This window comes from Nannobrachium achirus (assembly GCF_963921795.1).
Source record: "Nannobrachium achirus genome assembly, chromosome: 5".
In the NCBI taxonomy this organism is placed as follows: Eukaryota; Metazoa; Chordata; class Actinopteri; order Myctophiformes; family Myctophidae; genus Nannobrachium; species Nannobrachium achirus.
The window spans coordinates 20,722,509-20,749,647 of NC_137814.1; the positions used below are offsets into that span (position 1 = coordinate 20,722,509).

The 27,139-nt window shown below is 41.6% G+C and overlaps 2 protein-coding genes across 2 annotated transcripts; both read left to right on the forward strand.

Moving 5' to 3' along the window:
- Positions 1-5,610: 5,610 nt before the first annotated feature.
- Positions 5,611-15,422, forward strand: hhatla (hedgehog acyltransferase like, a; the record flags this gene model as incomplete). Its single annotated transcript, XM_080727184.1, has 12 exons — positions 5,611-5,713; positions 7,615-7,685; positions 7,801-7,914; positions 9,011-9,031; positions 9,291-9,485; positions 10,172-10,381; positions 11,164-11,335; positions 12,322-12,466; positions 13,096-13,131; positions 13,277-13,478; positions 14,017-14,158; positions 15,274-15,422. The coding sequence occupies 12 exons, from the start codon at positions 5,611-5,613 to the stop codon at positions 15,420-15,422; spliced, it is 1,560 nt and encodes a 519-aa protein (XP_080583310.1).
- A 2,620-nt stretch (positions 15,423-18,042) lies between these two features.
- klhl40a (kelch-like family member 40a) lies at positions 18,043-22,015 on the forward strand (the record flags this gene model as incomplete). Its single annotated transcript, XM_080727178.1, has 6 exons — positions 18,043-19,167; positions 19,437-19,597; positions 19,886-19,993; positions 20,388-20,573; positions 21,181-21,330; positions 21,904-22,015. The coding sequence occupies 6 exons, from the start codon at positions 18,043-18,045 to the stop codon at positions 22,013-22,015; spliced, it is 1,842 nt and encodes a 613-aa protein (XP_080583304.1).
- Between the last annotated feature and the right edge of the window lie 5,124 nt (positions 22,016-27,139).

The window sequence follows — 27,139 nt, forward strand, 5'->3', positions numbered from 1 at the left end:
TTGCCTAACGCCCTTGTATTCCAGCATGTTTGGACAGATCCCCAGTGTTTGGACCAGGACCGGACCCACAGACTACGATTAGCCTTATCCCTCTTGGACCAGGCGCCACTCAGATTGCCCACTAAGAACTATGAACTATGCTGCCCCTTTGACTCTCTCCACCTGGTCCCTTTGCCTTCTCCCCTCCAGCTTTTGTTTAATTAAATCCATTGAACTTTGTACCTGCCTCTTTGCCTGCTATTGGGTCCTATATCTGTTTGGTGACAGTTTTTGCTATTTGCGGAAGAACTTATCACTGAAATTGTCTGTATGTGGGGTTTATGAATAATGAAAGAACAAAAAGTATAGACAAGAGCATAAAAATATCTTCATTGGGTCCATTGTTTCCATTTTCTGAGAAGTAACTGCTTTGTTCATTCAAGGTTTCCACCCGACAGCAACAATATAGCCTACCAGTTTTTACTTGATAGTTTACTTAATCAATTCAATTTACTGTTGGGTGTAAATAAATTACACAATTTTGTGTCATTGAGAGAAATCATCTGTCTCTGCCTCTTCAGATAATATATTGTTGATTTCCTAAAAATGTTAGATTAACCACTGGAATCATGATCCTATACTGTAGTTCAAAACAGTGGAAAAACTAATATTAAAATGTTACCTTTTGCCCCCAAAATTAAGGATGAGGACCCACATCTATGCCATTGATCATTTGTGAATATTTCTAATTAGCACCATTGGATTTCCTGACCCTAAAAATGTTGATTTAGCCACTAGAATCATGATCCTACATAATCTAGAAGTCGAGATATTGAAAAACGAATATTCAAAGGTTGCCATTTTTCAAAGTCCAAGATGACCACCATATTGGCTTCAGCGCAAATGGAATCATGGATTTTCTGATTTGTTACACTCTGAAGTTTCCAAAAATGTATAGTTTTCCTAATCTCCAGAAAATTTGAACGAACCTTCATTTTTGGACAAATAGAACTGGACTATAAGGTATGGCAACATTCGCGCGCGTGCAAGACACCAGTCATGTTGCCATACCGTAGCTTTTTCTGAACTGACGCCACTGAGCCCGCCGCGCCGCCGCGCATGAAGAAACAGCAACGGAGGTTCCCTACAGTCCCCAACCCCGAAAAAACTAAAATAAAACGAAAATGATTAAATGGCAGTTTTTTTTTTGTATACAAGCCTGCACGAGACGTCTTGATTATTATGTTATTATTATGTATTTATAATATTATTATGATTCCCATGCAGACAGCCAAATAATTGTTCACAATCATGGCTTATTATCCTGGGGGTCCCCGCCGATGCCCTGCTGTGCAACATGGAGGCTTTATGTATTTGGACACGCATGAAAAGAAGCGGGGGCACGCACGCACGCACGCGCGCACGCACGCACCGCGCACACACACACACACACACACACACACACAGACACACACACACACACAAGTGGGAGGTGTCGCTGGCCAAAATGACTGATCTACAAGCTTACAACCCAGTTTTATCATCATTATTATTATTATTATTATTATTATTTATTTTGCCAGCCATTTCTCTTGGTTACTCTCACTCATATTTACATTTTGGGTACATTCCCTATTGTGCTTTATTCTATTAAAAATCAACATGTTTTAATTAAAACATGCACGACATTTGTGGTAAATGGCAAATGGGAATAATAATTACAAACACTTTGAGGGAAAGATTGTGGACGCCATCTAGTGGTAGAAGTGTGGATGTCATGCCTTCGTGCCTCATGTGTCCAAGGGGCAGGGACTGAGAGTAAGAATTCAAATATTAAGTAAGCATTGATTGATTGATTGATTGATTGATTGATTGATTGATTGATTGATTGATTGAGGACTTTATTAGAATGTTTTCATAGGAAAAGGTACAGTTTCATGACAGTGAAGTTCACTGGTACAAGCCAAGGTCAACTAAAAGGAAAAACCGCAAGAAAGCCTCCAGGCTTGTTTCAGGGCGGTTTTAAAGGAGGATAGGGATTTACACTCCTTTAAGGCCTTCGGTAGGGAGTTCCACATTTTTGCAGCATAGATTGATTTTAGCCCATTGTTTGAGCCAAATCTGGGTTGGAACTTGGACATGATATGTGTTGTAATTGTGAACATCCTTTTTTGAAGTATTTTGTCACTCAGGTACATGGGTAATTGGTATGGTATCTACTATCTATGGGGTAGTTGGATGCAGGCCCATTGAAAGATGCTGTAGGCTACTCAGCTATACCGTGAGCCACCCCACACTTAAAAAGTGATTAGCGGTAAGCCCGAGATGGAAGGTAAAAGGAGTAGTTCACCCCAAAATAACGTATTAACGTAACATATTTTTCTGTTGATCTTGAGTTCAATAATTTGGTAACACTTTACTATAAGGTACAAAGTAATACACTTAGTTAATGCTTAACTAACACTTTATTTCTGATTAACTAATACATCAGTTAATCATGAATTCATCATGACAAATCATCAAGTAATGTTGGAATAGCTATTACTTAACTAACTTAATCTATCAGTAGTTAAGACTATGTTAGTTAATAGTTAGTTAACATCAACCATATTATGGATGGTTTGTAGATCTTATATTGGACTGGATCCAGTCCAATATTGGAGACCCCTGGAAGTTTTAGACCAACCAGTATCACCGGGTCAACGCACTAATCCTACCCGCTTATGAAGCACTCATACTGGGCATATAATTGACCAGAAAAAACAGATCTACAAACCATCCATAATATGGTTGATGTTAACTAACTATTAAGTAACATAGTCTTAACTACTGATAGATTAAGTTAGTTAAGTAATAGCTATTCCAACATTACTTGATGATTTGTCATGATGAATTCATGATTAACTGATGTATTAGTTAATCAGGAATAAAGTGTTAGTTAAGCATTAACTAAGTGTATTACTTTGTACCTTATAGTAAAGTGTTACCAATAAGTTATATGTTTTTTTGTATTTATCGCATTCCTATAAGCCAATAATTTGATTACAATAAATGTACCCCCATTGATTCCGGGCGGGGTCCCCATCCGGAATCAATGGGGGTAAATTTACTATAATCGATTTATGTATTATTCTTTTTTTTGTCTTAGGAATGCGGCAAATACAAAAATATGTTGTCTCCATGGCATGAGTAGGCTAATCAATAGAAAAAACTTCCCCAAGTTCTCTTTCAATCTTGTTTGGATCTAGCAGCCAACAGAGAATTGTAAGGGGCGGATCTTTCTGTGCATGCATGTGTTAATTGTGTTCACATTTTTAATCGAATACATTTAATTCCATAAATCAAATGACTCAGTTAACTTTTTTTGACAGCCAAATGGGGGGAATAAAAAAGGCGTAGCCTACTGTAATTGGGGGTTCTCTGAGACTGTGATGTAACACACAGTATCCTTCCTATCACCTTAATTTGATATAGGCCTATTTTTTTCCATTGTGTTTTATATATATTCATGTGTTTTTATTACATAAGGATAAGGAGCCTGTGTGTGTGTGTGTGTGTGTGTGTGTGTGTGTGTGTGTGTGTGTGTGTGTGTGTGTGTGTGTGTGCGCGCGCGCGCACGCGCGCGGGAATGTGAAGTTATACACTAATGACAGGTTTATTACACATTGACATTACCATTTTTCTACAGACATCAATCTTTATATTTAGTAAGCACGTCGTATAGCCTTCCATTAAACAAATGTAGCACACTTTATTAAAACAGGTTTCATATCCTAATTAACACCTGTCACCAACCTTACCTAACCAGTCTGAACAGTATGATCAGTATGGATGGATTGCGAACGAGAATGGCGAGTCTGCCTGAAATGTGAGATGAACAGTAGCACTTGTATATTGGTGCACTGCAGAGGGTAGAAGCTATAGGTAGGCCTATTGATTTATATAAGAGCTTGGCTCCATATATCCATTTTAACCGTTTACATGCCATATACAATTAAGTAGTCTGTGTCCGTGCCTATACAAAGTGTATTATTATTTTTTTGTGCGGAACAGAACGTTCGTCACTGTTTGATGGACACACACTGGACCGGGACCACCCCTCAATGCGGATGAGGTCTTTACAGATAAATATATCTCGTGGGCTTCCCCCCTCCTCCTCCTGGGTTCCCACTGGCTGCAGCAGCGGCGGCAAGTCCCACTGTACTGTCACTGTAACAGGCAACACGGATGAATTAGAAACCTGCTTACCTTACAAATCCTTCTCTTTTCATTTTGCATTTTGAGGAGTGAGGAGGCTGAAAACTCTTATGTCCCTCATCTTGACAGAGTGAAACGGATTCAAGGTTAGTAAAAGCAAGTGCTTTCTTATTTAAACAATTTGAATGGTTTGAGTAAGCAAACACACATCAAAGGCTCGTTTTTTCTGTTTTATCTTATTTTATTTGTTTTAGTAAGTATTCTTCGCATGAACAATGGCCCAACATCTAGAACTTAATTTGTATGCAAGACACTTCTGGTGTTGTTGGTCTCCTGCTTTGGGCTTGAACTTCTTGGCATGGGCGACCATGCACCAGGCTTGTTTTTCCAACTCCCATAACTTCAATTTATAGCCTATACTGCGACAAACCTACGGCAAACATTTCCACACGGAATGAATGAATCTGAAGTTATATCTGCATCCAGAGTAGACTAAAGTAAACTGCCATAGCCTATGATAAAACATAAGAATAAAAGTCAACCTGTTTTTTTTTTAATATATACCGATGATGCACCATTCTTGGTCGTTCTAGGCAGTGCTAATTATGCCCTGAAGTGGGTCCCTAGTGTTTCTAGTAGATCACATAGCACTGCAGCTGCCCTGCTGTAAGACCAACCAACTGCAAGGGCTATAATAGGAAGAGGAGGTTGGGTTGCGCAGCTGACGGTGCCGATTCCGAAGAGACGGAGCGTTGCAATCCTATTTAAGTCACATGCATGGCCGCTCTGTCGCTTAGAAATGTCACTCAATTAAAGCGTTTTGGGCCAGTTGGTCTAACTGCAAGACCAACATTGTTCATCAAATGGACTGGAGACATTGAAATCAAGTAGGCCTACGAAGATAAGAAACATGTCACGTGGACTAAAGTATTGTTTTGGGGAGTTTATTATTTTTTAAATTACATTTATTAAAATATAGACCTATGTTTCCCCAAGCAGCCCCATGGTGCATCATTGTAACTAAAGCAAAGCAATTAAGGCAGGGAAACACAATGTCAAATAGGCTAATATTATTGTTGATATTGCTTGCCAGTGTCATTAATCAAAGGGATGCAGGTTAGAAAGTATAATGCCTTGATCCAAACAATATATTCAAACCAGTATTGTTGAGAATGGACACAGAATGTCTGAAACTACCCATAGAAAGTCATCAAAAGGCTTCTGCTTAAACAATGATATTATATCTAATTACATTTAATGCAGTAATGTTAAACATAGGCCTACTTTACTAGTCATCTCATAACATTGTACAACAGGTTCCTGTGTCTATCTAGTGTATCCTGTGTGCCATAGGCCTACTGTATGTGTATTCAGCCAGACCTAATATTTGCCCTCCATCTCTATAGGGATCCTGAATAGAGCTCCAGAGTCAAAATGGGGATCAAGGCTGCTCTCCCCAAATATGAGCTGTATCTCTACATGGCTGTGCTCTCCGGGGCCTTGATATGGGCAGGGAGTTGGATATTTGAAGCCTCAAGTGGTGAGTGGATGACCCATGATGACATACTGTACAACAGAATCCCATGTGTATATATGTAATATTGTAATCAAAGACCTGTTAGGGTCTATAGTACAACTTAGAACTTTCACCATCTAGATTGAAACGAATACCCCACTCAAACCAAAGCCTAAAAGCATTATTATGAAAGCTAATGATAATAACTGGTCCAATTAGTGGCTTATTATTGTGCTATAATGAGAATAAAAATATAGCTTGAGAATAGTTTAAGAGAATGTGTTCCTGGGCTGCAGATCGCAAACACTTTACCATGCAGGCAATTAATCATATTATTGTATACTCCACCCAGCAGTTGTGGATTTTGCCCATATTTTGCATATTCTGACAGTTAAAGATCCTCCAGCCTCTTCAAGCACTGATTTACATAGACCAAAAGATGAATTATGTAATCCAGTAGGTGGATCTGGTTGCCACAGACAGAGTGCTGACAGGGACGGTTACAGCACTGCAGGGAGGATCAAATTGCATTTTACTATTATGTCATTGCTGTCAGGTGGAAACCTTGTGTGTAAAAAAATGTAAATAAATATAACTGTAAATTGTGCATTTATATAGCGCCTTTATCCCAAGCACTTAAAGTGTGCATTATATTCACCTATTCACACACCTATTCACCAGGGCAATCAACCTGCTCAACCTGCATCAACCTGCTCAACCTGCTCTTTGCACTTAGGCTATAAGTGTGCCTTGCTCAACCACAATCCGACACTAACACAGCCAGGGATCACATCACACCAGGAACTTTACAATTCCGCAAAAGTGGTTTTGTAGATGTATTATTTTGGTTCCCAGTGACTGGGTTAGGTAAATACAAATGTTAACACCCAGAGTGAAGTAAGCCCATGTGTTGCAAGTACGGCTTATTAAAGATCAGACATGCTGGTGTTGTCTCACTTAAATTAGTGTAATTAGTTGCAGCTTTGTGTTGCAATCAGTTGCAGCTGTTCATGCCATACTATAAAAAAAGAAATCACACAAAGTCAGACATAGAAGCTCTGCGAATTGGTGCATTTATATTATGGAATCAGGCAGCAGTCTGAATAGTAATTTGTGGTTGCTGAATACATTTACTGTACACAAGTCTGTATACAGTCAGGTTTCCCTCTGAAATAGAGGCTTTCTCTTTCCAACTCTTACATTTTGATATCCTTTTATATGGCTATTATAGTGTAATTCAGCTCTCCCACTTGTCTGTGGGAGGGTTGTACAGTCATAAAACTGTCTAGATGTTTATTTTTATATGGTCTCTCTAATTGCTGCCTCCAGTAGCTTACAGTTCAATCATTTCACTGAGTCTATGATGTAACATAATCTCCTAAATTGTTTGTGATTGTAGGAAAGATGGTGATTGTGAAAATATGTGCTAAGCATATTACACAATATTTAGCTCTGCAATTTTCGCATATTAAATGCACTTTCTAATAATTACATTAAACCTGTTTGTGATAGATAATCCTTCAGCATTAATCTAACACTGAGAGTACAAATGTAACCAAATGGCCCCATTACAGTCTCTGAGTTACAAATGGAAACATTATCATAATTTTGTTTTACTGTGCAACTTGTACCACACAAGAGAGCTGCCAAACATGGGCAAGGAAACTACCAACTCAGAGAAGCCTTACCATCACCAATAGATCATACTTCTATAAGTTAACACATGATACAAGTTTATTGACTGTATGCTTGATATATATATATATATATGTGTGTGTGTGTGTGTGTGTGTGTGTGTGTGTGTGTGTGTGTGTGTGTGTGTGTGTGTGTGTGCGTGCGTGCGTGCGTGCGTGCGTGCGTGCGTGTGTGCGTGCGTGCGTGTGTAATTTGTTGGATATTCTTTAAAATCTTTCTCCTTACAGATGCCCTTATAAACAAGAAGGTCTTCAAAGAGCACGTGAAACCAGGATGGCATTATTTTGGCAGAAAAATGGCAAGTCGTTTTTTTTACCGTGTTTGTGTTTCTCATTGTATATTGCAATTAATTTCTAAGTATCTTTTGCTTCTATTGTCACATATATTATGCAATGTATACCTTCCACATGCAGGATGTGTCAGACTTCGAATGGGCGATGTGGTTCTCTACATTCCGCAATCATATCCTTTTCGCTCTCGCTGGTCATGTGATCTTTGCCAAGATTTTCAGCCTGCTTTCTACCAAGGTATGTGTGTGTAACTGTGTATGAGTGTGTGATATTCTGCATGTATTATACAAGCATATGACTGTATTGTAATGCTCAGTGTTTATGTGTATAAATAAATATACACAATAATATATGATATGTATCTATCTATCTTTATGTTTGTACATTTCTCCAATGAAAGTTATAACACAGGTTCTGTTTGATGTGTAGCATGTTGCATACATTGTGAAGTAGTAGGAAATTAATAGTTTATAAGCACTTTAGTCAACATTAGGCCAAGGAGTGCACAATAAATCATGAAAAGAGTATTTTGTATACTGCAGTCGTTCATTCAGGACATATTTTTTGTTGAGTATTTAAAAAAACTCAACAGGGTAATCAGTTACTGCATATTGCTGGCCTTATAAGAGATACAAATTATGCAAACAACATAATTATAATAAATAAGCAGTATCCATATCCACAATTATTTTGTATTAACAATGTTTGGTTGAATAATAATAAAAAAGAATTATTGTGCCATCCTTGCCCTAACACCTTTTGACTTGACGCATGTCATAGAAATGTATATGCAAAATGTGTAAATTGGTATGTTTTGCCATCTAGTCCGGCTACAAAGCAGGCGCTACTGTGTTTATTGGCTGTTATTATTTAGATTACTTCTCTCTAGGGTGGAGAATATTCACTGATTTCACTCCCTGTTCTGACCGGTCTTCCACTCTGCGCTCTCAAAGCGTATATAGAGATGACCAGATCTGAACTGCTGATTAGTGATTAGAAGTTAAGATAACCCTGAGGCAGAGTGTATCTATGGACATACTTGTTTGGGGAGGTAGAAAAAGGCATGTGGGAGATGGTAGAAAGGGAGTTCTTAGGAGGGCTACAGAGAGAAACTATTACAGAAAAAGTACTTGTCTTCTTCAAGAAATTAGTAGAAAACGTATGTAGAAAATATAATGTTTCTATAACACGCATGAGTTAAATAACAAGTTAATGATTTGGATGATATATTGCTGAATGTGCCAGTGATTTTTCAATAAATACTTGTACATATTTAAAACAGTTCAAAATGTTTTAAACATGTTTTCTGTCTTGTTTCATGATTGCAATGAAGATTGGTATTGATGGATGTAAGGTAACATTAATAAACGTAATATGCATTTCTGTAACCCATGTCATACATGTCATCTAAAGCATTGATACGTGGAAGGTATATTAATTTGTAACATTGCTCGTTCACACACTCTAATCTGCTGTTCATCCTGGACCGTGTCAACACAGTAGTTGTAGTACTAACATCACTCACTGTTTGTACTTGCGTACAGTATGGATATCGGATGGTACAACGATGATGTTCAAACACTACATTGATGTTGGCTCCTTCTCACCCACAGCACAGACCCTTGATCTTTGGTTTGTACGGCACTCTGGCTGTCCTGGTCACAATGGGCTGGACGTATCTCGCCATGGTACTGTCTCACTGCATCATACTCTACAGCGTTGCCCTGCTGAAGATGAAGTGGATGTGCTTCGCTGCAGGCCTGGCCACGTTGGCTTCTATCAAGCTAGAACCCTATAACGCCTGGCAGGTAGGTTGTTCCTTGTGATGGAAACCCAAACCAGTAAGCATACACTATACTATTGCTATCATTGCATATCGAAATTCAAGAGTGGAAGACCGAAGCAGCAAATTAAGCTGCTAGCTGTAGCCTTATAATAGCATCTGTCAGCTTGATGTGGATTGATTGATTGGTTGATTGATTGATTGATTGATTGATTGGTTGATTGATTGATTGATTTATTGATTGATTGATTGATTGTTTATTTTATTAGACAAAAATGGGGAACCTTACAAGTACAGTAAACACCCTGCCTAAAAGGAACATCCCAAATAAGACCTTTTATGGTATTTTTTTTTTACGTTGGAAGCCCTCTGTATTTAATTCATGGACATAATAAATAGCAAGCAAAGAAAACGTTCAATAATATCACAGTTATAAAAACACTATCTGCACAGGATAGGGGAAACAAGGGGGTGGGGCTAAGGTAAGGGGGGTGGGTGCTCACTTCTCACCTGTCTATAGTGATAACTACCTCCTTCTCTGGCCTCCTGAAAGGTGAGTTTTCAGGGCAGTTTTGAAGGATGCCAGCGAGCTACATGTTTTAAGGGAGGTAGTCAAGGATCCACACCTGGGTGGCAGTGAATGATGCTGAATTCTAGACTAGTGTCTGTATATAGACGTTGAACATGCTTGATGTCTGGGTCCATCTCTAGGAAGCCTTGGTGACCGGTTCATTTGACCTGCAAGATGTCCTGTTCTACGGAGGTCTTGGTTTCTCCATCTTTCGCGGAATGAGCTTCGCTTTAGAGAACTGCGAGAAGAAGGATGGCAACTACACACTGGGTGACCTGCTCAAGTATAACTTCTACCTCCCTTTCTTCTTCTTTGGACCTATCATGACCTTCGACCGGTTCCATGCTCAGGTGAGTTTTCAAGGATTATGCTGCATGAAATTGGAACTGCTGTCACTTTTCCTCACACCATAACACTCCACACTGTGTAATCCTTGCTTAGGTGGCCTTGTGTTTTAGCTGCATGCGTGGTCATTTGAAAGCAGCTGGCCAATGCAGTATTTATAACGTGGTGAAGGCTGACACACTTAAGATTCTGTCACATTCTCTGCTCCTATAAAGTGCAAATGGAGTCAGAGGACCGATCCTTAAAAGTTAAAAGTCAAATTTATCTTGGTTTAATGCAATAGTCCTGGTTGGCTTCCATGTTCTCTCTCTCTCTCTCTCTGTATGATGCATTTTTATAGCGCCTTTATTCAAGGCACTTTACTTAAACGTAATACATAGATTGAGCATTACATTCACCCACACATTCATACACCGATGGTAGAGGAAACCATGCAAGGCACCAACCTGCTCACCGAGAGTAACTAGGGGTTCAGAGTTGCTCAAGGACTCTTTGACACTAACTCTGGGGGAGCTCGGGATCGAACTGGGAACCTTTCGGGAACCCTCTGTGTTCTAATGCCGTTTTTTCTATCGCTGAGCCACTGGCACCCTCTCTCTCTCTCTCTCTCTCTCTCTCTCTCACTCTCACTCTCACTCTCTCTCTCTCTCTCTCTAATTCTCTACATTATGTTTACGTTGAGTAGATTTCTATTGATTGTTTCATGCAAGTCTTGTATTATGTATATCAGAACACAAATAACCATACAAATAACATAATAATTAGATCAATGTCTATTTTCCCGCAGACTAACATCCCCAAGCTGGCTCGTAAGGACAAGGAGCTGTGGAACATCACCTCCTCGGCCGTGTTGCATCTGGGAGTCATTCTGGTGGTGGCCGTCTTCTTCCACTACCTCTACATCCTCACCATCCCCAGTGACATGAAGCTGGTCAAACAACTGTCTGATTGGTCCCTGGGTCAGTGTCTTTGATTGATTGATTGATTGAAGACTTTATTAGAAGTTTGCATAGGAAAAGGTACAGTTTCATGATGGTACAGTTCACTGGTACAAGGTCTACTAAAAGGAGATCCATGAAAAGACTAAGCTTATTTCCACAGGAAACCATTAAAGTATCTCATATAAACTCTTTTAAGCAGTGGTGGGAAAAAAACTCAAATGTTTTTCTTAAGTAAAAGTATCAATACTGCAATGCAATGTTGAAATACTCTGGTACAAGTAAAAGTCTGGAATTCAATATGTACTTGAGTAAAAGTACAAAAGTATTGGTATCAAAATCTACTTAAAGTATTAAAAGTACTCATTAGGCTTGATTTTCTTGACTGAGCCATTCCCGGGCCGTTGCTTGCCTACCAAATGAATCATGAGACTTGTAGGAACACAGAGAAAGGCAGAAAAAGAGATGAAAGTGTTGGATCACTGCACATCAAAATCATGATATGATATTACTGTAAGTCAAGCGCATTATCTGGCAAAGCTTTATCAAGCACAGAATTTTACAGCCATGATAGTGTCCCTAATCGGGAGATAAACGACCGTCAGGTCGCATGTATACACAAATTGGCGCTAGAAGATGGGCATGTGAGAAATCAGGGGCGGAGGTTGTGGTTTGCCAGCCAAGGAGTGTGTGTGCAAAGTTTGGCATGGATAGGGGCAACAGTGCCGAAGATAAGAGTAGGGCCAAAAGTGTGACGTGACAGATGGAGGGAGGGACTGACTGAGATTTTCATAGTAACTTGCGATCTGACGGTCGCAAAAGGTGAATGGTAGTATAAAGAGTGCCACTGTACCTTCCTTCATTAACTCCTATCTAGGTGCCACAGAGAAAATTACATGAATAAATTATTTAGATTCGTAAAAAAAAATAAAAAATAAAAGTACAAAAGAAGTTATGAACCAGTTAAAAACCAACAATATAATTTTGTCTTTGCCTTATTATCGCAGCTGGTCTGGCCTACTCCAACCTGGTGTATGACTGGGTGAAGGCAGCGGTCATGTTTGGCATCATTAACACTGTGTCTAGACTGGACCACCTGGACCCTCCTCAGCCTCCCAAGTGTATCACCATGCTCTATGTCTTCGCTGAAACGTAAGTGTCCAGGACGAGAGAACCAAAGAGATTAGTACGTACCCATTTAGGCCTAGAATTATTTAATGCTTTAACCAGTGAAAAATAGCAGATATACAAGCTTGGTGCCGCGCTGCAAGCTTGTAGATCTGCTATTTTTGAAAAAGTCGTGAAAATGTGTGCAAATCTTTGAATATATGTATTTTTAAAGTGAACGTTTGTAACTCAAATTCTGCTTCTGGGTGGTCCCTGGAACTACGATGGCTGGCCAGATTGCTGACATAGAAACATAGGTTTTTCAAACAACCTTAGAAGGATTCAAAAGACACTTATAGAATCGGGTCAAAATTCAAATTTTCACGATTTTTCAAAAATAGCAGATCTACAAGCTCGCAGCGCGGCACTCGGTGCCGCGCTGTGAGCTTGTATATCTGCTATTTTTCAATAGTTTAAGCATAAAATAATGATACACAATATAGTGTACCCGTTCCGTTCCGTTATGTCATTATAGGCAATAATGTTAAAAAGGTTTAAAAGATCTTCAAAGATTCCACAAAAAGTGATTACATGGTAATGGTATGTGATGTAATGCGTGATTTGTTGTCAATCCAGAACACTGAAATTTACAACATTATGTATTCCTCTTATAGGCACTTTGACAGGGGCATCAACGACTGGCTGTGCAAGTGAGTGTTTGTTTGATTGAACTGATCAGATATTACATTCTCAAACTGACATTGAAACCGAATAGATGTGTCTACACATGGTTCTTCATTAAATTGATTCCTCGCAGTTTGGTTGAGTATGTTCCCTTGTTGTTTTGCTCAACAGATATGTCTACGATTACATCGGCTGTAATCATGACCAGATCTTCAAGGAGCTGCTGGCAACTATCTCAACATTTTTTGTCACCACCTTGTGGCTTGGACCATGTGATGTGGTGTACCTTTGGTCCTTCTTCAACTGCTTTGGTCTCAACTTTGAGCTGTGGGTGGCCAAGCTTTTCTCCTTTCCTCCATTCTCCACTATTGAGGTGAGCAATGTGACAAAACATTCTAACACACGTGAATGATTTTCAGAAGTATTTTTCATTGGTGTGTGTGTGTGTGTGTGTGTGTGTGTGTGTGTGTGAGTGTGTGTGTGTGTGTGTGTGTGTGCGTGTGCGTGCGTGCGTGCGTGCGTGCGTGCGTGCGTGCGTGTGTGTGTGTGTGCGTGTGCGTGCGTGCGTGCGTGCGTGCGTGCGTGCGTGTGTGTGTGTGTGTGTGTCTGTGTCTGTGTGAGTCTGGAGCTAATCTTACAATCTGCTGGACTGATCAGTCCAAAGTTCTTCTCATACTTTTGTACAAATGCTTTTTGAAATATGTAAAATTACATTTATAATGGAGAGTGGACGTCAGTGGGGCTCTGATCAGGCTGTAACCTTGCTTAGATTTGGGGCAATATCAATACGTCAACAATATGTCATAGATGTCTGTCATCAAGATACATAACCCTTGTCATGTAACAAATCAGTGTGTTCAATACAATGTATTCAAATCACAACAACCTCCTCCTGTCTCATCTTTCTTCAGGGTCTGATGGGTGAATCCATGTCACGCAGAATCAGGGGTCTGTTCAATGCTGGAAATTTCTGGCTAATTATCCTGTTCAACGTTCTGTCTCTCAACAGTCTGGAGTTTGCAAAATTAGTGGCAAGGAGGATTATTTTCCAAGGTGAGAAACTGGTTGGTTAGTGAACAGGGACACAATTTCTATTTAGAGTTCTCCTTTGGGTCCAGTCAATGAAAGTTTAAACCTGGGTATTTAAGTTGCTTGATTGATTTGATCAGACACAGCCCCTCCTATATAATCTCATACAACTTCAAATTCCACATTAACCATGTTAGACTCATTAGACACATACCTTCCTAGTTCTGGTGATTGATTGATTGATTGATTGATTGATTGATTGATTGATTGATATTGTCCTTGTAATACATGAGGACAATTCCATAATTTTTGGAACAATGCCGCTGGGTGACCAGAAGTGGCACTGTTGCACAGCCTACGCAGGCACGCACGTACGCACGCACGCACGCACGCACGCACGCACGCACGCACGCACGCACGCACGCACGCACACACACACACACACACGGTATAGCTGCTCAAATGCACCGCTCCACTTTGAACTGATGGTTTGATTTTTGACTACATGCAACATTACATGACAGAAAATATTAACATAATGAAATAACTAATCAAGAGATGACGGTCTCCTCTTGCATTAGAAGGACAGTATCAGTCGCCAGAGCCAGGGGCGTGTGTTCTCAATTAGTCTGCGGTGCGCACAAAAGCCCAAGTAGTGAAAGTCCTGAAATGACACCTCTGCATTTAGTGATGGGACGATATGAACATTTCTCATCACGATTATTGTGACCAAAAAATGTACGCCATTATTGTGATAATCAAAATATCCCCAACATCCATTATCCTGGGGCGGAACATATGCCAACACATAGCCGATCTACAAGCTCACAACGCGTCGCAATCTTTTGGCAAAGAGATTTGGTGGAGAGTAAACAAAAGACTATCAAGTAATTTCAAGGTCCGTTTGACCAATTATAGAGGGTTTAAATTGTACCAGATATGCAGCTCGGCAAATAAAAGGTGAATTGGATCCCAGTGCATGACGGAGGACAATTTTACAATACATTTAAATCTCCACGATAAGATGAGTGTTTGTTATCACAATAAACGATAATAGCGCTTATCGTCCTATCCCTATCTGCATGTGAATATCCTTTCGGTTTGCACCACTTGCTACATGCCGTCTTCCCTCTCTCCAGGTTTCCCTCTGTCTACCGTGTCAGTGTTACTGGTGACTTACTGCGGTGTGCAGCTGGTGAAGGAACGAGAGAGAACCCTGGCCCTGCAGGAGGAGGCTGAGGCAGAGGCAGCGAAGCCCATAGATGGTGCTAAAGAAAAGGCAGAGTAAAAAAGCATAACGATACGGAGGTTTAAAGACTTTACCTACAACAGCCTGGTCCTCAGAATTGGACTGAACCAGACGACTAAGTCTTGCTTACAACAAGTCCACGTTTTTGCTTTTGTTTGTCAGAAGCAAGGGTTTTTGAACTGTGAAATGTCCTGAAGTGCCCGTGCCGTGGATAGCTGCCACATGTTCTTTAGCACAACCCCACCAATGGTGCATTTTGTATTTTATTATGTAATGGTAATGGTGTAATTTGTAATTTATCCAAAACAGATAATTATTTATCAGGTCATAGGCATGGAAAATATATTTTGAAGATAGAGATAATATATTGATGAAGATGCAGTACTGTAATGGAACTCTTAGGTCCTGTTTTGATTGTTTTACATATATTTTTAATGTACTAAAAATATGAGGAGGTTGATACTTTCTTCGGTTCCTTTTTGAGTTGAGGGTGTCTCATTTTTACCTCAGACAATTCTTTTCAAAAAGGTTTTAAACTTGAATAAACAAAGGTGCCACTTTCACATAGAGTTCTGCTGAGACTACTACTGTTTGTCGGCTACTGTATAGTATTTGCTCTGCTGTTTCTAAAGCAGAAATGCAAATCACGCTGCACGTTAAAGTCCAATTTGGACTTCATATAGAATGTATGTTTCCATTTAAAATTTCCATTTAAAAGTGATCAAATGGAACTCAGCTCAGCTGAAGCACTGTGTCCATCCACACTGAACACCAACATGGCTCTCTCTCTTTCCTGTATCATCGTCAGAGAGAGAGAGAGAGAGAGAGAGAGAGAAAGAGAGAGAGTGAGAGAGAGAGAGAGAGAGAGAGCATGGCTGTTTCCCCCCACTATCGTTATCTTCTAAAAGAGATTGGGTGTGACTGAAATTTCTGCATTATCTCGCCCCTCTCACATGAGCTGGAAACATGCCACTGGGGCCCTGGGTTTGTTGTGGAAGGTCTGGACAGGCCTAGCTATAGTAGGGAATATGGGCCAGCTGCCTTCTGCCTGTCTCCTAAAGTCTGCAATGTGTCTTCCACAGACAGGGGGAAAATCCCTTCTGACAGCTATTCTTTTTTTCCAGGTTTCTATTTTAAATCTTTCTATGACTTTCTTTGACTGTTATTTCAACGGTTCCATTTATTTGATTTGACACATTACTTCAAAAGAGAATGTTTTAGTTCTGGGTTCCATTTGTTACAATGTGAAGATGAAAGTATTAAAAACCGGTTGGAATAAAAATGTCTGAGTAATTGTTTTACATTGGTATACTGAATTCAGTGAATTGTCAGTGTATCATGCTAACAAATAGCATAAAAGGTTTACTGACTGTTTATTCAATTATTACTATCATCATTTAGATAGTAATAGTGAAATTATATTATTATTATTATTAATATAAACAATATTCATATAAACGTTACACAATGACAAGACAACTTTGTCCCCTAATGATCGTTCTCTGTTAAATTAAGTTACCGAGAGATCCACATGCCTTGAAAGGGATAAGTAGGAGAAATTTAATTGTCTCATTCCACTTTCCTGAAACATTATGGAATGGACTGGTGTCAGGGGAGGTTTATTATGTAATATGTCTACAACAGTGGTTCTCAACCTTTTCAATTTCTGCCTCTAATATTTGACAATTTCTCACAATATTTAATTTGTCATTTTAGAGGAATTAAAAAGTCCTCAAATTGTCACTTTAGAACCATTATTACTGGGGTTGGTGGCCCCGCGGGCCGCAAATGGCCCGCGGGCCGCCAATTGGGGAACCCTGCTCTATACACTTAAACCTTATGTCGGTTTGTTTACTGTTGACTGAGAAAGCAATGTTGCACATAAGCTAATCATCTGGGGACCTCCCAAAATAATTTGTGGACCTCCTGGGGGTCCCAACCCACAGGTTGAGAACCACTGGTCTACAACACAAAAGGATTTGGTCTCCCAACACAGGGGTCCAGGGCCCTCTTGGGAAGTGCCAAAGATCACAGGGGGGTGTGAGCTCTTAATTCCTACTTGTAACATCATTGTGAAGTACACGAATAACATTGTTAAAAAAAAAAGTTTCCAAAAATTTCAAATTTATGATCTACAAGCTCACAAGCTATTTTCACTATTAGGCTAAAAAACAAGATGGTGGACTCATCCTGGACTCATCCTCCCTCTTGACAGTCAGTGTTTCCAATCCAGTTTCAAAGAAAAACATCAAAAAAAGAGTGAAAGAGTAGATATTTCACCAAAGTAACAGGACCCGCTCAGGCTGAATGGTGAGAGGATGTGGTGGATTTAACATGGTGACACCTACCGGCACTTAGTTATTTATTCAGCTGTTTGCGGGGGACTGTCTTGTGCTGGAGTGGATAGGCCATCTCCCCCATCCACCAAAATGGATTCCTCAGCTTTGTGAGGACCCATCTATTAATACCCTCTGACTTACAGAGTGACTGATGTCCAGAGACAGCTGCAGCTAGCAGCCTGCCGGTGGAGACTATAGCCACACTAATCCAGCGCCGTGAATACAGGCAGTCCTCTTCTGGTGTGGGGTTTGAGTAGGGTGCCCCTCTTCGAAAGCTCTCCCTCCCAGAAACCTTAGCCAGGTTAAGTAGGCAGGACAAAATGGCGGCCATGACGATAGACCCGGTGGAGCAGCCACGGATGTACCAGCAGACCCTGCTTCAGGACGGGCTCTGTGACCTCCTGGAGAATGACAAGTTTGTGGACTGTGTTCTCAAGATCCAGGACAAGGAGTTTCCCTGCCACCGTTTGGTGCTGGCTGCCAGTAGCCCCTTCTTCAAGGCCATGTTTCTCTCAGAGCTGGAGGAAAGCAAGAAGCGCGAGATTGTCCTCAAAGACGTGGAACCGGGAGTTATGGGCATGATCCTGCGATACTTATACACTTCTGACATCACTCTGACAGAGCAGAATGTCCAGGACATATTCATGGTGGCAAACATGTACCAGATCCCCTCCATCTTCTCGGCCTGTGTGTCCTACCTCCAGGAGAAGCTGGTGCTGGGCAACTGCTTGGCAATCTTCAGACTTGGCCTGCTCCTCGACTGCCCCAGGCTCGCTGTGGATGCCAGGGACTTCATCTGTGAACGCTACCAGGTTATTGTAAGGGACCAGGACTTTCTCCAACTCGGCCCGGCCGAGTTGGCCTCCATCATCACCTTGGACACGTTGAATGTAGACCGGGAGGAGGTGGTGTTCGAGTCCCTGATGGAGTGGGTTTCGTACGACGAGAAAGAGCGAATGGCTGAACTGCCAGAGTTGTTGCACTGCGTCCGTTTCCGGCTGATTCCCGTGGAATACTTCGAAACCAAAGTCGAGTGCCACAAACTTATAAGGCTAAACCAGGATGTCAAGAAGGAGATTGAGCTCGTCAAGGACGCATACGATGGTCGACTCCCGAAGCCCACAAAACTAAGGAGTAGCGAGGGGGCGGCGGGGGGAGAGGACAGCAGTGAGGAGGATGAAGATGATGAGGGGCTGCTTCCCGGCATCCTCAACAACAACCCACGGTTCGGAATGTTTGAGACAGACCTGGTGCTGATGATCAGTAATACGGGCACGGTGGCCTATGACCCTGTGGCAAACGAGTGCTTTGTGGCCTCTGAGTCCACAGAAATTCCCAAGAACCACTGCAGCTTAGTGACCAAGCACAACCAGGTGTTTGTGGCCGGAGGACTCATCTACAACGAGGAGGACAAAGATGAGCCATACAGCTCGTACTTCCTACAGGTAATTCTGGGTGAATATATAAAATTATGGGTATATTAATGGGTGTATTAATGAATCCAACATCCCTGTCATAACCATTGTGAGAATTATGTTGATTATCAGTGAAAATTGGACAATTACATATCCATTTGGGTAAATATGTACGCCCTCTGAGCTAAACTAACTGGACTGTGTCAATAAATACATTTTGTAATTTGTGTTGTTTGTATGGAAAAATAGATTCCATTTGAAAATAATTATTCAGTTCTGTGTTCTTCCTTTGATCCCAGTTTGACCCAGTGAGTTCTGAATGGCTAGGGATGCCCTCTCTACCCAACCCTCGGTGTCTGTTTGGGCTGACAGAAGCAGAGAACTCCATCTTTGTCGTGGGTGGCAAGGAACTAAAGGAGGGAGAGCATGTTTTAGACTCTGTTATGATCTATGACAGACAGTAAGTATAGCATTTGTCATAATCCATCCATAAATGTAAACCAATAGTGATCTCAAATGAAAACTTGAAGATGAATTGTAACATATTAATGTCACATACCGGTAGTCACACACTGATGTGGCCAATCTAAAAGTGACATCAGATTTTTGTTCTCACTTTGTCCATAAACAACATTTGGTTAGACTTTTCATTTCAACAGTACACAGTTGGTCAAATGACAGATTGGAAGGTCAGCTGTACAGAGTCATCACTCATGAGTCATGACGCTATATTCTATTCTTTTCACAGGTCATTCAAATGGGGGGAGTCAGACCCTCTACCGTACGTTGTGTATGGACATGGAACTGTATCGCACAATGGTCTTGTGTACGTCATCGGAGGAAAGTCAGAGAGCAAGTATGTGGTACTTATTGACACAAGTGTTGATTACAGCTTACAGTTTAATTACAATACTCTGAATATTCCACTCTCAATCGGCTTCATTGTTTGTCATTGAGCTATGTACAGCTACACATTTGTTACTGTTTTGTCAACAAGGGACCAAAATATTTTTTCTGACACGCTAAAGTTTTGATTTCCTGGGCTCTTCATCAGGTTCCCTTTGTTTATTGATGTATTTTAACCTACTCTGTTAAATGGGTTTCAGTTGTTTGTTTTGTCTTCCATACATTGGATATTTTATTCTGAAAGACAACTCTATAAGTGTACCGTACATTATCATCATGAGTGACCTTCCTTTGTGGCAAATACGTTTTCCATTCTGATCCCTCCATCGTTCTGTCCTTTGCAGAAAATGCATGAAGAGGGTGTGTGTCTATAACCCCACGAAGTTTGAGTGGAAGGACCTGGCTCCTATGAAGACGGCACGTTCCCTGTTTGGTGTCGCTGTACACGAGGACCAGATTTACGTGGTGACAGGCGTCACAGACTCGGGTCTAACAAGTTCTGTGGAGGTCTATGACATTGCCACCAACAAGTGAGACTCTAATGTTTTATTATAAAGTTGGGGTATCTTCCCAGGGTGGGTCCTTACTTATATTACTTACACGCATCCACCTGGAGAATAGCTGTTCTACAAACTCACAACGCGGTGCATGGCAAAGCATTGTAAGCTTGTACATCTGCAATTGTCCAGGTAGATGCTTACTGAGATAGCCCATATTTATTTTGTTGCCGAGAAATGTTAATGTCCTTACTTTCAGTTATGCCCAGGAGGTTAATGCCATCGCGTCCTTGTTGACATAAATATCAAATATGGTTACAATCTGAGAGATTCCAAGACAAGATCTAATAGTCCATTCATAGACTAGTGGAGTAGTAGATGCTGTGTCACTCATACACCCAGATGGTAGCAAATGAAACAATCATATATCATTTTTAAAATCACATATTCAATATTCATCATCTCTTTGTGTGTGTGTGTGTGTGTGTGTGTGTGTGTGTGTGTGTGTGCGTGCGCGTGTGCGCGTGTGTGTGTGTGTGTGTGTGTGTGTGTGTGCGTGTGCGTGCGTGCGTGCGTGCGTGCGTGCGTGCGTGCGTGTACCTGTATGTGCGTGTGTGTGTGTTGTCCTTCTACATCTCAGGTGGTCTGAGTTCACAGAGTTTCCACAGGAACGTAGCTCCCTCAACCTGATATCCACGGGGGGTTTCCTGTACGCTATAGGGGGTTTCGCCATGATGCCCAGTGAAAGCAGTCCCGAGCCTGTCCCCACAGAGATGACCGACATCTGGAGGTGAGAGTTGCCGTTATTGGAAGTGGTGGACAAAGAGTTAGTACATGAGTACTTGCTTTTGAAGAGACTTTAGTATTCAGAAGTACATGAAAAAGCACAAATTACAAAAAAGTATATTTGTTTTTTAATAGCAATGCATTGCTGTGCCCTATTGAAATATGGCCCATGAGATATCTACAATAACGGCATCAATATTCCAATTCACATTTCACCCTTGCAAACAATGTTGTTTAGAAATGCATTCAGATTTACTGATAATATCCTTGTCACATGGATGTCAAGGCCCTGTCACATCAGGCCCCTCTCACAGGCAAGGATGTCATGGTACTGGCCATTGTTTCTCCATAGGACTGGCCATTGTGTCTATTTGGTGCTGGTCATTGTGTCCATAAGGTACTGGCCATTGTGTTTCCATATCATGGTCAGTATCATGTCTGTCAGTATCATGGTCAGTATCATGTCTGTCAGTATCAGGGTCAGTATCATCATGTGACATGGAAGTACAGTAGGAGTGGGCGTAGCCCTACAATATTAGAACATGCTCTTCTAATTGACTGACACTGTCTCCCATAGGTATGATGAACCAGAGACCTGCTGGAACGGGATTTTGAGAGAGATTCGCTATGCAGAGGGAGCAACAATTCTTCCTGTCCGCCTCAATACGCTGCGTCTAACCAAGTTGTAACTGAGAGCTGCGGGGCATTTCATGCTATAAATCTCAACAACTAAACATTTTCTCATAGCTTTCCGTGTGGTTGATTTTCCATGAATAGGCTATTCACTGCTATCTGGTCTTTATGCTTTTTCTCCTAACATCACTGGAATGACACATTTTAACAGTCAATGCCCATCAACTCTCAAGACAAATGAGTTTGTGTAACAGTTTATAGCTTTAAACGTGTGAATTTACATGCTTCAGAAAGCAGCTTTTTGGAGTGAGATGCCTCTTTAAAACATCATTACCATATTTTGTCATATCTGTGCTAATTTCATAGGCCCAAACTAGCAACATCAAGGGTATATTTATTTGGCCTCTGTTGGCACAGTGTAGTTTTATGCATACAGAATGTATTATTTTACCCTTGGTTATGCTACAAGAGAAGAAAAAGGTAATTCCTCAAGTACAGTGTCAATCAAATCAACATGATATAGTTGGTTAAACTAGAGACATGTATTTCTTGTACAAAAAGCTAAGCTGTACAGTACCTGGACCTGAGTCGTATTTGTATATCATTTTTGTTACATATTTTGTCCTTTTTTTCTCTGCGACTTGTTTGATTTACATGATGTAGAAATAAAGATGATGGGCTGCCATATTGCTTTTATTCCAGTGTCGGTATGTAATTATTGTTTTCTGTTGAGGTCAGCAGTGGTTGAACAAGTACTCACCTTTGAGGGGGCACGGTGGTGCAGTCGGTAGTGCTGTTGTGTTGCCTCACAGCTAGAAGGTCCTGGCTTCGATTCCGCCAGGGGATGCTGGGGGCGTGTTCTCTCCTCCCATACCCTAGGTGGGGTTGTCGAAAAGGGCCTTTCTGTGTGGAGTTTGCATGTTCTCCCCGTGTCTCCTAGGGTAGGTACCCTCACAAAAACATGCAGTAATCCTGGTCTCTATACGGCCTCCCCCTGGCCAGCCTGAATTTGATGGAGGGAAAAGGAACTGGAATAACTATTCCTTCCACGCCCTACGTCCAGCCGAGGAAACTCCCCCGTCAGGTAATAAGAGGTGGTCTGCTCACTCCTCATGCACTGAAGGAAGCATGAGCTCAGTTCGGGGCCCTCCCCAGGTTGGCAGAGGGAGTGCAGTGCCCAGGATTACACTTTAGGCAATTGGCATGGGGTGGAAAATGGGTTACAAAATCGTGGGATGAAAATGTACAGGGCTGAAGTGGTTAATGTATGTTTTGTATAGTAATAATGAAAATCTACAAAGTAACTAAGTAGGTCTAACTAAAGTTTTCAAATAATTACAGTGGAGTAAAAGTATAATATTTTCCTCTGAGATGTAGTAGAGTAGAAGTAAAGGTATTGTAAATTGGAAATACTCAAGTAAAGTAAAAGAAAATACCTCAAAATTGTACTTAAGTAGGCCACAGTACTTGAGTAAATGTACCTATAGTTACTTTACACCACTGGAGGTTAGAGCCGTATAGGCTACTACATGAGGAGCTTAATTCACACAGGGACAGAAAACACCACATGAAAATAGTAGGTTACTAATACTTCAGCAGCTGGAAACAACATGTCTGTAATGAGCTAATGTGAAATTGAAAATTGCAGTACTTTAATAAAGCACTAGAGGGAGTCAAAACATAATCTTTGATTGCTCCACGTCAGTGTTGGTCAGGAGCGGGGAGGGACTGCAATAGAGTCCGTGCTGTGAATGATGCAGTACACACACACTGGCCACATAAGTCCGGCGTATTCAATTAATTGAGACATTTAAAGAGTCGACATACAATAACATACAACTAGAAAGATGCAATTCTGGGAAATTGCGAGAGTGGATTCTGGAGTGGATGCTTTTTCCCATTCGAGTCAATGGGTTACTAGAGAGTAACTTTTAGCCAATGAGGGAGCAGCATAAACTTCATAGAGTAACGTTTAGCCAATGAGGAAGCAGCAGCAGAACAGTTAAATTGCAGCGCACACAGAGCGCACAGGTGCACACCTTTTGATGTCTGTTGGTTTGATTGATTGAAGGCTTTATTAGAAGTTTGCATAGGAAAATGTACAGATTCATGACGGTACAGTTCACTGGTACAAGGTCTACTAAAAGGAGATCCATGAAAAGACTAAGCTTATTTCAACAGGAAACCATTTAAGTATCTCATATAACATTGAATGACAGACAAATAGAACACAACACAGTACTATGCAGTAGATATGTAAAGAAAAAGGGGGAAAAAAAGAAAAGAAAACAGTAAATCTAAACAAACAGTAAGTATATACAAGGAATATACAGTAAATCTAAACAGACAGTAAGTATGTACAAGGAATATACAAGTATATACAAGGAAGGGGCAGGGAGGGTAGGGTTGGGCTAGGTTTTTTTACCAGTTGCGAACGGCTGCTGCCTGTAAGTGGTTTTTCAGGGCAATTTTAAAGGATGCTAGTGATCCACACTCCTTTATGGCCTTCGGTAAGGCATTCCACATTTTTGTGGTATAGCAGAAGAACGAGTTCGACCCTTTCTTTGAGTTGACTCTGGGTTGAACGTGATCTGTGGCACTGCCTCTGGTGTTGTAATTATGGACATCCTTAACGTTTATAAAGTATTTTGACAGGTACTTGGGTATCATAGTGGTGTAGTGTATCTTGTACACCAGGCCCATTGCAAGTTGCTGTACTCTGTCATCTACTCTGAGCCACCCCACTCTTAACTGGTGAGTAGCGGTGAGGTGAGTCTGATAGGGAAGGTTAAGCAGGACCCTAATTAGTTTATTTTGGGCTGTTTGGAGTTTAGTTTTAAGGGCTTGTGGTGGGGCATTCCATAGCAGTTAAACGAATTTAACCCCATGTTGTGGTGTTGTAGCCTAGCCTGACTGTAAGCGCCAGACTCAAAACAGGGGGTGGTGATGTGCGGACTGAAGTATCAGGCTAGTTGTAGCCTACCTGTGAGTGTCTTTCACATTTCTTACTATCAAAACCTCCACAAACTGTGAGTCAGTCAGTCAGTCAGTCCGTCCGTCCGTCCGTCCGTCCGTCCGTCCGTCCGTCCGTCAGTCTGTCTGTCTGTCACACCTCACACGTCACACTATTGCCCTGCTCATATCTCCGCAACCGTTGCCCCGATCCATGCCAAATTTTGCACACACACTCCTTGCCTGCCAAACTACAACCTCCAAGGACCCCCGGAGCTCCAGGGACCCCCAGGTCCCTGGGGGACCCCCAGATGTAAAAAATGACCAAATGTGCAAAAATGACCAAATGACCACCCCAACAGGGCTGCTCACGGGGAATTCCCGGGGACCACCGACTCCTGGTGCTCCAGAACGGATGCAAAAGTGGTGGCGCCCCCAGTGGAGGACCCCCTCCACTGCAGCTCACATAAAATGCCGTAACTCGGGCTAGGAGCGTTCGGGAGAGCCGGGGCCGGTACCTATTCGTCCGCCAAGGCAACGCGGAGACCCCACCCCTCATTTCTCCATGGCCCTCTTCTAGCGCCACCATGAGGCCGATTCTTGCAAAACACATTTTTGGACACTGCTCCTACAGATTTTGCCCTAAAATCACGCAAATCGGTACACACTATGTCTACACTCATCTCATCAATATGGATGTCCCATATAGCGCCACCATCAGGCCGATTTTTTGAACCACATTTTTGGACACTGCTCCTACACATTTTGCCCTAAAATCACGCTGCGACCTGACGGTCGCTTATCTCCCGATTAGGGAGTCTTACTGGTTGTAGCCTACCTGTGAGTGTCTTTCACATTATTGAAGTAATTTCACACACACGCACACGCGCGCGCGCGCGCGCGCGCACACACACACACACACACACACACACACACACACACACACACACACACACACACACACAGAAGTGGCACCTGGCAACAGCTATAGTTAATTTGACATTGTCATATTGCATTTTCCAATGAATTTACCCATGTGCAGAATACTAATACAGTACAAGCTCACAGCGTGGCACTTGGTGCCATGCTGTGAGCTTGTAGATCTGCTTGTAGTCTACCCCCCCCCCCTTGTAACGCCCCTGCACACACAAGCTTATCTCCTTCCTTGTAAACACTGAGGCAGATGGTGCACAAATCGTGTGTCCCCTTCCTTGTACGTGTGGACGGGGAGTTTTCTTAGCAGGTATGTCTTAGAGGACCCTGGTGGAGATCCTGAGAATAATAACTCAGGACAAGCAGATTGTGCAAACACAAAAGGAGCAGATAATGAGTCCAATAATTTGGCAGCAGTCGGTAGGACAAGTGACAGTCTAATCAATGTGATTGAGGACAACATAAACCCTCTTGTCATATACGTACAGTCCTCTTTCAGAGTGTAGCGTTATCCTCACTCACAAACACAGGTGGAATTTACAGTATATCTGTTTTATAGCTAATTAAGTCACTGGAGTCCATGTTGTAAAAAAAGTCTGCCTTTTATCCGTCTTTCTGAGTATTGAGGATCTTGATGTCAAAGTTGCAGTCGAAGCTCTTGATGAGGACGATAAGGCTGCTGCTGGATTGGTTGTCCCTCTGAGGGGGTGGTGGGTGAATGGGCTCGCAGGCATTCTCTGGCTTTGCACCAAGGAGGAATCGCTTCAGTCCATTGCTGGGCAGACGGAAGCCGAACCGCACCGGAAAGACAGAAAGCGGTTTGTGATGAAATGAGTAAGCAGAGTATGCCTGTACAAGCAGCAGAAGGTTGAGGAAGGCAAAGAGTTGGACAGAAAAGATGGTGATCTTTGTGGCCGACAGCATCTTTATGAACTTCACCACTAATGTCTGCCCTTATTGGTGTTATAGTGGCAATGGGTTTGTTTGTCTTTGCATCTCTGGTCGAGTGCAGTGGTCATGTCAGTTTATGAAAGCAGAATCCGTCCCCGAATCAGCAGTTAAAGCTGGTAAAAATGTTTGAGGGCTTGGATACTGCCCCGCCGATCCCACCAATATGGCTGAGTCTTTAGTGTCTGGGATTTGTCAGAGTACCCATTGTACCTGTCTGTCTCTGTCCCTTTTGTGCCCATAGAGATCTCTTTATCGTCCGCATCCCTGATGTCATCAGTATATGCATGTATGGGTGGATGGGCGGTTCTGGACAACAGGCTATCTGAACTACTCGCCGGCAGGCA